Source organism: Thalassophryne amazonica, chromosome 6 (genome assembly GCF_902500255.1).
Source record: "Thalassophryne amazonica chromosome 6, fThaAma1.1, whole genome shotgun sequence".
Classification (NCBI taxonomy): Eukaryota; Metazoa; Chordata; class Actinopteri; order Batrachoidiformes; family Batrachoididae; genus Thalassophryne; species Thalassophryne amazonica.
The window spans coordinates 7,014,959-7,026,778 of NC_047108.1; the positions used below are offsets into that span (position 1 = coordinate 7,014,959).

The 11,820-nt window shown below is 41.3% G+C and overlaps 1 protein-coding gene across 1 annotated transcript in view; it reads right to left on the reverse strand.

Moving 5' to 3' along the window:
* Positions 1-11,820, reverse strand: part of eif2s2 (eukaryotic translation initiation factor 2, subunit 2 beta) — a 39,879-nt gene extending 28,059 nt beyond the window's left edge. The window contains exons 1-2 of the mRNA XM_034171719.1: positions 11,667-11,820; positions 2,191-2,374 (exon numbers count right to left, since the gene is read on the reverse strand). Coding sequence (XP_034027610.1) covers positions 2,191-2,374; positions 11,667-11,681 — 199 coding nt within the window. The 5' untranslated portion in view covers positions 11,682-11,820. The remainder of the gene's footprint in view (positions 1-2,190; positions 2,375-11,666) is intronic.

Genomic DNA, 11,820 nt, shown 5'->3' on the forward strand with positions numbered 1-11,820 from the left:
GGCTAAGAGCTAGTAGCTGCGCTAAGCTAGCGGATTCCTAAACACACAAAGTGAATAATGTGTAAATAATTTAGAGGTGATTCAGCAGAGGGAGTGCTTTAGTTAAGGCACGTGAAGATTACACTGTGAAACAAATCATTATCTAGTTAACTAGATCAATGTAACTGCGCAGATTAAACAGCTAACAGATACAGAAAAACACCGCTGTGCTCCGGAACAGGAAGTGATACAATACCACAGTGAGAGCCAACCACCAGTAGAGGCAAGCAAGAGAACAGCTAACTCTTGAGAACAATGTTCAAGAATCAGAGACAAAGTTGAAGTTGCAGGGCTGGATCTTTCAACAAGACAACGACCCTAAACACTGCTCAAAATCTACATTCACACAGAGGAACAAGTACAACATTCTGGAATGGCCATCTCAGACCCCAGACCTGAATATTATTGAAAATCTGTGGTGTAATTTTAAGCAGGCTGTCCATGCTCAGAAACCATCAAACCTGACTGAACTGGAGATGTTTTGTAAAGACGAATGGTCCAAAATACCTTCAACCAGAATCCAGACTCTCATTGAAAAATGGAAATGGTAAATGGACTGCATTTATACAGCACTTTTCCATCTGCATCAGACGCTCAAAGCGCTTTACAATTATGCCTCACATTCACCCCGATGTCAGGGTGCTACCACACAAGGCGCTCACTACACACCAGGAGCAATAGGATTGGAAGCTATAGCAAGCGTTTAGAGGCTGTTATTTCTGCAAAAGGAGGATCTACTAAATATTAGGGGTGTCAGAAAAAAAAAAAAATCGATTCACGTCTGAATTGCGATTCTTATTTATTACGATTCTGAATCGATCCAAAATGTCCAAGAATCATTTTTAAGAAGCTTTTTTTTTTTTTTAAAACATTTTCTTGCTTACTCGCTGCATGTACTGTTTCTCAGGCAGCGGCTTTCATACTGCAGAGTCCCCGCTAGGGGAGGGTCCGGCGTGCTTCAAACATTCGTGAGCTGCAGCTTAGCATGGCGGACGAAGAGTTAATTCAGCCAGCACCGTCTCTGCTGAAGGCAAATGTTTGGGCGCATTTTGGATGTTATTATTTGCTGTGTAAAAAGGAGCTTGACATGACTTATGCAGTGTGCAAAATGAAAGTCAAGTACTTTGGAAACACTTCAAATCCACAAGCCCACATGCTATGCGATCATCACCCGGAGCTAAAAGGGGAGCAGCAGTCTCTGCCGACTACTGACCAGCGCTTCAGCCAACTCTGAACGAGCAAAGCAGATAAGTAAATTTACATCTAGAATCACTTGATTAACCTTGTAAAGCTGCATTTTCTTAAACATAAACATTTTTTTAAAGTAATATAACTATTTCTCAGAGCTCTTTGAATCAAAAATCGATTCTGAATCGAATCGTCACCCGAAGAATCGGAACTGAATCGTGAGTTGTTGTACGATTCACATCCCTACTAAATATTGATGTATTTTTTCTGTTGGGGTGCCCAAATTTATGCACCTGCCTAATTTTGTTTAAATAATTATTGCACACTTTCTGTAAACCCTATAAATGTCATTTCACTTCTCAAATATCACTGTGTTTGTCTGCTATATGATATATTTAACTGTGCTGATCCAAACAACCAGTGATTTATAAAAGAAAATCATGGAAATCATGAGTGGTGCCCAAACTTTTACATACAAGCTATAAAGTCCATTCGGCTGCACCCTTGTTTATAGGGTCACCACAGCAGATCCAAGGTGTATCTGCGTGTTGATTTGGCACACGTTTTATGCTAGATGCCCTCATCTTGATTTGGCACCAGGTTTTACGCTGGATGCTCTTCCTGACACAACTCAACATTACACAGAGAAGATATATATATAAAAACATCATAATTACTAGAATTTTAAATTTCCGACGTTAATAAATCAAGCCGCATTTCTATTTTTTCACAAGAGTGTGACAACAGCTGTCCTTGATACTGTCACACAGTGCGACGCGAGACACGACCAACAATAACTCTATATTTCTTTCATGATATCAATCTTTTGTCTGTAACAGCTGAATAATTGCACAGTATATACTGGGCTTTCCATACTGCCATGCCCATGGGCATGTTCCTGATGGGCATTGTCAGCCTGTAATGGCAGTTGGTTTCAGTCTATATTTATGGTTTTCTTCTGACCTTTCTTCCGACCTTCGTCCTCATCAAGGTCCAGCTCCTTTTCCTCTCCAACTTCTGGTTCCACCTCCTTCACCTCCACCTCTTTCACCTCCTCTCCTCCCAGCCCTTCACCTCCTTCCTCATCCAACATGAAGGGCTTCTTCTTCTTCTTCTTCTTTTTGGTCATGTTAGGGTCAAAAATCATCTGAAGGAGAGAGGGGACAAAAAGAAGTGTTATGTTGGATTAGCATTTCAAATTTTTGACAAACACTGGAGGCCGGCACGGACTGGACAAAACTGGAAATTATTAGATTTTTGTGTCATATCTTTAATAAAATAGTTAAATTGAAGGTGTCTTAAAGTCGTGTCCAGATTCATCAGCTATTTATGACTGAAACAATTAACTGTAGTTGACAGACTGATTATGGACAGAATTTGTTCCCACGTTTCTATCCTCTATGTCTTTAAAACCTGTTATCACGAGTTACTGATGCAATCTTCTGAAGATTGCGTATCACTGAACAAGGTACAACCCCTGGCAAAAATTATGGAATCACCGCCCTCGGAGGATGTTCATTCAGTTGTTTAATTTTGTAGAAAATAGCAGATAACAGACATGACACAAAACTAAAGTCATTTCAAATGGCAACTTTCTGGCTTTAAGAAACACTATAAGAAATCAGGAAAAACAACTGTGGCAGTCAGTAACGGTTACTTTTTTACACGAAGCAGAGGGAAACATATATGGAATCACTCAATTCTGAGGAAAAAATTATGGAATCATGAAAAACAAAAGAACGCTCCAACACATCACTAGTATTTTGTTGCACCACCTCTGGCTTTTATAACAGCTTGCAGTCTCTGAGGCATGGACTTAATGAGTGACAAACAGTACTCTTCATCAATCTGGCTCCAACTTTCTCTGATTGCTGTTGCCAGATCAGCTTTGCAGGTTGGAGCCTTGTCATGGACCATTTTCTTCAACTTCCACCAAAGATTTTCAATTGGATTAAGATCCGGACTATTTGCAGGCCATGACATTGATCCTATGTGTCTTTTTGCAAGGAATGTTTTCACAGTTTTTGCTCTATGGCAAGATGCATTATCATCTTGAAAAATGATATCATCCCCAAACATCCTTTCATTTGATGGGATAAGAAAAGTGTCCAAAATATCAATGTAAACTTGTGCATTTATTGATGATGTAATGACAGCCATCTCCCCAGTGCCTTTACCTGACATGCAGCCCCATATCATCAATGACTGTGGAAATTTACATGTTCTCTTCAGGCAGTCATCTTTATAAATCTCATTGGAACGGCACCAAACAAAAGTTCCAGCATCATCACCTTGCCCAATGCAGATTCGAGATTCATCACTGAATATGACTTTCATCAGTCATCCACAGTCCACGATTGCTTTTCCTTAGCCCATTTTTGAGACATATTGCTTTAAGTTTTCTGTCTTGACGCTTTGATGTCTTCCTTGGTCTACCAGTATATTTGCCTTTAACAACCTTCCCATGTTGTTTGTATTTGGTCCAGATTTTAGACACAGCTGACTGTGAACAACCAACATCTTTTGCAACATTGCGTGATGATTTACCCTCTTTTAAGAGTTTGATAATCCTCTCCTTGGTTTCAATTGACATCTCTCGTGTTGGAGCCATGATTCATGTCAGTCCACTTGGTGCAACAGCTCTCCAAAGTGTGATCACTCCTTTTTAGATGCAGACTAACGAGCAGATCTGATTTGATGCAGGTGTTAGTTTTGGGGATGAAAATTTACAGGGTGATTCCATAATTTGTTCCTCAGAATTGAGTGAGTCCATATTTTTTTCCCTCTGCTTGGTCTAAAAAAGTAACCGTTACTGACTGCCACAATTATTTTTCCTGATTTCTTATAGTGTTTCTTAAAGCCAGAAAGGTGCCATTTGAAATGACTTTAGTTTTGTGTCATGTCTGTGATCTGCTTTTTTTCTATAAAATTAAACACCTGAATGAACATCCTCCAAGGCTGGTGATTCCATAATTTTTGCCAAGGGTTGTAGACTTTGAACATTTCACGCAGTTACATCCACATGGTCAAGTCTGGAAGCAAGTGCTGTGATCAGCCATGTCCACCACTCTACCAAACTCTCCCTCAGAGCTCCCCCTAAGCAATGGAATAATGGTGCAGCACCATCATGCAGATTTTCAAATTTAGAGTGTCCCCTCTCTGTTTTTGTGGGTAATTTTGCTGAAATTTATTGAAATTCGTCAGTTTGCAGCAACACTGTCATTTTCTTTAACGCCAATGTTTTCCTGTGAAAACTCATGAACTGAGTCATATCTCAACATTTCATCGTGTCACAGACCCACCTCAGATGTGCTCGCAACAAGGAATTTTTTTGTTTGTTTCTTAACATTACTAAAGGAACCATGGTGACACTTTCAGTTTTTAAAATAAGGTTTGTTTGTTTTTCTTCTTGTTAGTGGCGGGAGAAGCAGCGGCGGGCTGAGAAACACACCTACAACAGAGAAACAAAGAGGGACTTCTTTAAAAACACATCCACTCTGCTATTTCCAAAATTAGGAATTAAATCATTTCTGCATGTTGTCTTCCAAAATAGGGGCGTCTCATGTGGGTAACAGCTTTTGTCAGGCTGCGATGATGAATCTGGCTAAAAGGACCCAATAGGTCACATTAAAAGGCTTAATTTTACTCAGTGCGGTGCTTTGTAAAATGTTAGCGTCCGCTGCTACACTGATTAGCTCCTTAAACTTCTTATGCGCATGCTCCACATCTTCCACTTTAAAGAGGCCTGGCATATGTACTACAGCGTTTTCATGGATATTTCTATTATTGTTATTTTATGTAACACATTTTGAAAACAAAAAATAACCAAAGCACTGCGGTCATAGAGTGCAAACCTCCACCAACAGTAGTTTCCAATTCCACAAAATTTTACCTTGGGAAAAAATTTTCAAGGTCAAAGTCCTGTTAGAAGTGACTTTTCATAAGCTAAATTAGATGTGATCAAATATCAGGAGGATGTATTTAGTTCATGTATTTGAACTGAAATTTTTTATGGTGTTAGGTTTGCATCCCCCTCCCAACTTCTTCAGTTTCTGAATTCTTTTTCAGATAATTTTCACAGAACATTGGTTATCTTTGCTATGCACAATTTGTCATTGCTTTTTCTTAGACAAACAGACAAACAGGCATAAAATTGGAAGCTCCATCCAATTTAGGTGGTGGAGGTAAATCCATAACAGAAAACTGACAGCGATAGAAGCACTTTTGATTGCGATATAATGCAAAATATACACCGCATGGGCTTTTCAATGTTAAATTCAAATGTCCACAAAATCCACAATCCAGGTCAGATGACCACAGCTGGCAGAGGTGCTAGGAAACATGGAAGTCAGTTGGCAGCAACAGGGTGTGCACTCACACCCGTCATGTAGGACGCATTTGAGAGCTGTGTTATTGGTACGACATTCATTGTATTTGTAATGAATTTTGCCTTTGCAGAGTTTTGTTGCAGAACATATGAATGTTCAGACATTGTTAACTGTGTGTGGTTTGCTCTTTGTACAGAGTCACTGGAGTCATTTTCTTTCCTACTTGTTAGTTATTTTTCTTTCCTCGTTTTCTTTCTTGATTTTATCTATTTGAATGAGTTAGCAATTTCAATTAATAATAAATTGTACTTCTATATCACAGATTTATTTGTCCAGAATAAAGAGTCCAGGCTACACAATTTGGTACCAGGAGTGGGGACTCTGCTAATTTGGTGGTTGGAATGTAATTTGGGTTTTAAGAAGGGAGAAAAGGGGGAAAAGAAGGAAAGAAATAACGGTAGAGGCGGAGAGCCATAGTGAAAGAGATCCATGGTGACGGAGACCCATAGTGTCCGGTGTGCTGTACTGCTGAGACAGTGAGGCAATCCTGGAGCTGTAATCAGAGGACCGGGCCGTGCAGATCGGATGGTAATGAGGGGCCAGATCTTCATTGGAGGAGAGGGGGATAACGTGGCACAGGTCAGGAGACATTTGAGGAACTTTTTGTATTTGGACTTTGAGTTAAGCCTGGTTCACACGACAGGATTTTAAAATTATCTTTAGGTCTTTAGGTTTCCAAAACCTGAGACACCACACACGTGAAGATACAAAAAAAAAAAAAAAAAAAAAAAAAAAAAAATCATAGATCTCACAGGTTTGATCATCTAGTGTGTGGTGTTCAGCCACATGGTAAGAACAACACACACAAACAGATTTCACACACGAACATTCCCAGCTCAGACAGGAAATCTTGCAAAATCTCTCGATATTAAACATGACTTCAGAGTAAACAAATGGAGATACTTTGTGGACTATTTAAAACAGAGGGGAAAAAAACAATACAAAAAGAAAAAGAAAAGGCGTTCTTTAAAAGAGTCAAGACAGCGCGACCACCGGACTTTCTGGTAAGTCAGAACAGCCGTTTTGATTTTATTTTCCGCTCATACGTCCATCACATCGCTTTCTGATTGGCTGCACATCACATTCAGCAGGCTGCGTGCTCATTTGTGGTCCCAGGACACAACACACGCTGCAATATCGGGCCAAGACAATCCAACATGTTGAATATCCGTGACTTGCGATCAGAGCGCCTCTGACATCCTTCCGAGCAGATCAGAGCGCTCTTAACATCGCACACGGCAGGAATATCTGATAAGATTATCTTTAGCTTCATCACAAGTGTCGGGGTCCGATATTGGCCTAATTACCCTCCCGTGTGAACCAGGCCTTATACAGCACACAGACATTTCATCATGTCGCGGGCAGGCAGTGACAACAATAAGCATGATGAAGTTATGGCTAAAATAACTGTTTTGAGTAACGGGACTAATAGATAATAGATATGCCACGAGAGCCCTCAATTAGAGCTGCAACAAACGATTATTTGACTCATCGATGAATCTGATGGGGTTTCGACACGATTAATCGGATTAGCAGGGAATTTTTTTTTTTTTTAAATGTGCCAGGGAAACAATTTTTCTCTCCTTCCATCACTTTATTCAGCTTTTTAGTGGGGATGCGGCTGTTGATGAATTTCTTGATGAAGTTCAGTGAGCCATCTGAGCTGGGGGCTTAAGCAAAGAGGATCAGATTGACTTTTTCCTTTCTCTTCTTAAAGGTTCAGCCCTGGATGAGGTCAGGTTATGTACCAATGGTGAATTGAAAGAGTCCAACGAAATTATCTGTTTTCTCAGGGATGCTTACAGCGAAAGGCGCAGAGGGGATAAGAAGTGGAGTTGCCACTTCTAAAGAGGAGCAAAGCAAAGATCCAATGAAGCAGCAGATCAAAGCACTGCTTCAATGGTTTAAGTTTCAAAGCCAATGACTCGACTACTAAATTAGGTTGACGATCAACATAGCCTGCGACTAATTTAATAATCAAATCAAAATCAAATCAATTTAATTTATATAGCGCCAAATCACAACAAACAGTTGCCCCAAGGCGCTTCATATTGCAAGGCAAAAGCCATACAATAATCACAGAAAAACCCCAACGGTCAAAACGACCCCCTGTGAGCAAGCACTTGGCGACAGTGGGAAGGAAAAACTCCCTTTTAACAGGAAGAAACCTCCAGCAGAACCAGGCTCAGGGAGAGGCAGTCTTCTGCTGGGACTGGTTGGGGCTGAGGGAGAGAACCAGGAAAAAGACATGCTGTGGAGGGGAGCAGAGATCAATAACTAATGATTAAATGCAGAGTGGTGCATACAGAGCAAAAAGAGGTGAATAAAAAGAAACAGTGCATCATGGGAACCCCCCAGCAGTCTAAGTCTATAGCAGCATAACTAAGGGATGGTTCAGGGTCACCTGATCCAACCCTAACTATAAGCTTTAGTCAACATAACTATTGTGTTGACTAATAGTCAACATAATAGTTTTTTTTTTTTTTAAAAGCTTTGTTGTTGTTTTTTTTTCCAAAACTGCTGCTGTAGCTTCCACTGCCTTTCTGTCCTTGAGACACATGCGCAGTGGTGGTAATCAGGGTCGGGTCAGCCATGATGTAACTGGAAAAGTTATCCCCCAAAAATATCATGGCTTGTCGGCAACAAAGCACAAAAGTTCTTTAGCATTTTAACCAAATTAAAGAGAAAAATGTGTAATGCAAAATCTGCAAGGCAGAACTTGCCTTTGACGGCAGTACAACGGCGATGCAGGAGAATCTGAGAAGGAATCATGTGGTGACTGATTCTAACAAAGTGAGACAGTCATCTCATAAGCTAATTGGCAAGCTACTTACTTAGCTGTAAATGTTAACATTAACAATAATGATTTCATTAGCCTTAGCCCACATAGGTGTTTGCTGTAATGTTATAACAGCGATATCATGTTTGAACAGGAAATGTGATAACACTAATGTTTTCTAACACTGTTACAGTGCTAAAAACAGTATGTTCCTCTTCAATGAACGACTTTGTTACCAAGTAACAGTTGAATGAATTATCATATTAGTTGTCTATATTTTTAGTTAGCACATACCTTAAACACTTCAAGCTTGAAGCTGATGATAATGATATTAAGAGCAGCTGCATGCTGGCGCATTAAGCTGCAATTTACATATGATCCAATTAGTCGACTAATCACAAAAATAATCTGACTCGTCGATTACACTATGTAATAAATTTTTATTTTTGTTTTGTTTCTGGGTACACAGTGTGTTTTCCTAACCTGTTATGCCTTAAATAAATAGGAAATAGCTGTTATTCCACAGAAACTTTGCTTCTGTGATAAGGACAATGATATTTTGAAATTTGTCTGTTTATATATATATATATATATATATATATATATATATTAATTCTCGATTCACCTTCACTACTACTGAGTGGTCTTCTAGAATATTCTTTAACTGCTAGAACTGTCCAGAATTTTCTAGAAGTTTCCAGAATTATCTAGAAATTTCAAGAAACATTTAGAACTTTCTAGAACATTAAAAAAATAAAATCAAAGTTTGTGCTGAATGTAGTCATTTTTCCATAGACTTTAGACATAAGCAGTTGAAATATAACACTTAGAAGCCAGGAACAAAAATTGTGTTACATAGTGTTATCAAAATACTTGTTTGTGGCAGCCTTAATTGAGACAGAGGTGTTTCTGGATAGAGATGCACAAAGATGTGGAAAAGAGGGTTAAAGAATGTCAGAGATGTATCCTCACTAAGTTGCCACAACATGTTCCCAGGAAACCATTTCTAGCCATGAGGCTGCTTGATGCTGTTGCTGTAGATTTTACCATGTTAGACCCAGCTTCTGATGGATGAGAAAATGTGTTAGTGGTGAAGTGTTTACTAAGGTCAACCAGGCTTTCCCTACATGCAACCAAAAAGCTAATACAACTGCTAAAGTCCTCTGTGAATATGTTCTGCGGGACTGCTAAAGGTACGGAGCCGTGCTGCATTGAACACAGCAGCTGCAGCAGGACGCCTCAGCTCAGCAGCTTGAACAGCGCAGATCCGTGTAACTTTCAACACTAATATTTGGGAATGTGTCTGTGTTAAAGTAAGTTTAATACTTTCCTGACAAGTGGAGGAGTTTAAGTATCTCGGGGTCTTGTTCACGAGTGAGGGACGGATGGAGCGTGACATTGATAGACGGATCGGTGCAGCATCTGCAGTGATGCGGTCGCTGTATCGGACTGTCGTGGTGAAGAGAGAGCTGAGTAGGGGAGCAAAGCTCTCGATTTACCGATCAATCTCTGTTCCGATCCTCACCTATGGTCATGAGATTTGGCTCATGACCGTAAGAACGAGATTGTGAGTACAAGCGGCCGAGATGAGTTTCCTCCGCAGGGTGGCTGGGCGCTCCCTTAGAGAAAGGGTGAGGAGCTTGGTCACTCGGGAGGAGCTCGGAGTCGAGCTGCTGCTCCTCCACATCGAAAGGAGCCAGTTGAGGTGGCGCCGGCATCTTTTCCGGATGCCCCCTGGACGCCTCGCTGGAGAGGTGTTCCGGGCACGTCCCATCGGGTGGAGACCCCGGGGAAGACCCAGGACACGCTGGAGGGACTATGTCTCTCGGCTGGCTTGGGAACGCCTTGGGGTTCCCCCGGAGGAGCTGGGGGAGGTGTGTGTGGATCGGGAGGTCTGGGCGGCTTTGCTTGAGCTGCTGCCCCCGCGACCCGACTCCAGAAAAAGCGGAAGAAAATGGATGGATAGTTTTACTGGCTCAATATCCAGGTCAAAATGGCATTTTAACACGTTTTTTTGTGAGCATTTTTCTGAGTGTGTTCAGTCGCGAATCCCCATTGAAATGCATTAACATCCAGGTACTTCATCAATATTTTGCCCGGTTAGGAGATGTCATGTCGCTGTCCATGAAGGGACGTTTTCGTTTAGTGTGCAGCATTGGGAGTGTGGACTCTAGTTCTCATACACAGCTCCATGGGTTCACTGAAAATACAATGTACGGATGAGTTTTGAAGCCTTGCCGGACCTTTAGCCGCATATGGTATGGGTATGGACATATTTGCACATTCTGATTGGTCGGTAAGACATCCCCCGTATCTTTAGAATGGTCTCTGTAGATACGGGTCTGTACCCATAGTCACTGCCTTTCCAAGAAGCTGTGAATGAAGTGAAGTGTATGAATTAAGTTTGTGGAAAAAATTATCTGGGTGGAAAACATAATGCAGATCATAAATAACGCCACCTGACGGCTTTTCTGTATTTGGTGATACCCCTGGGATCACATGAGATTTTGGGGCTATATAAGAAGCTATGAGACTTAGGATGTCAGCTCAGCTCGACTTCCTGTTGTGACGCATAACGGCTGTCGTCACCTTAAGATGACCATAGCAGGCGGAGGTCTGAGGAAACACAGAAGCTGGTTGGCAGCGACGTGGAGCGCATTCACGCCCATCGTGTAGGCTGCATTATCAGTAGGACATTTATTTTGTTTGTAACAAATTTTGCCTTTGCAGAGTTTTGTTGCAGAACTTATGAACGTTCAGAGACGGTTAACTGTGTGCGGTTTGCTGTTTGTACAGAGCCACTGCGGTTATTTTCTTTCCTACCTGTTAGTTATTTTTCTTTCCTCATTGTTGCCATTTTTTCTCGATTTTACGTATTTTAACCAGTTAGCAAAGTTCACTTAATAATAAAGTGTACTTCTATGTCACTGATTTATTTGTCCAGAATAAAGCCCCAAAACAGTTCTTGTGTCCTGTGCAGTGTGTAAAATTTACCAGGCTACAAAAACAACAACGCCAAGCTGCTGATTTTAGACTTTGAGCAGCAGTGACATGGCGGGTAATTAACTGTGTACCCGTGTGACGGGTGGGTTCAGCGGGTTAGCTGTAGCCCAGCGTGCCGCTGTTAGCTTGGCGGCCGCCGCCATGTGATCGTTGCTGCGGGCAGAGAGCGGAGCGGCACCGCCGAGGCCCAAAGTCATCCCCACTTCACCAAACCCAACAAATCCACACATTAACGCAGAGATAAAAGCAGATAACTTCCGACAGCCTACCTCGTCTCCTGACATGTTTGCGACGTGAAAACGACAGAAGTTGATTTTTGTAGGCTTTTTTTTTCTTTTGTTGATGCTCAATCAGCGAGAAACTCCTGCGCCGAAGACGTCTTGCATCAGCGGGATCGATCGTCAATACGCAGGCGCCAGGCTG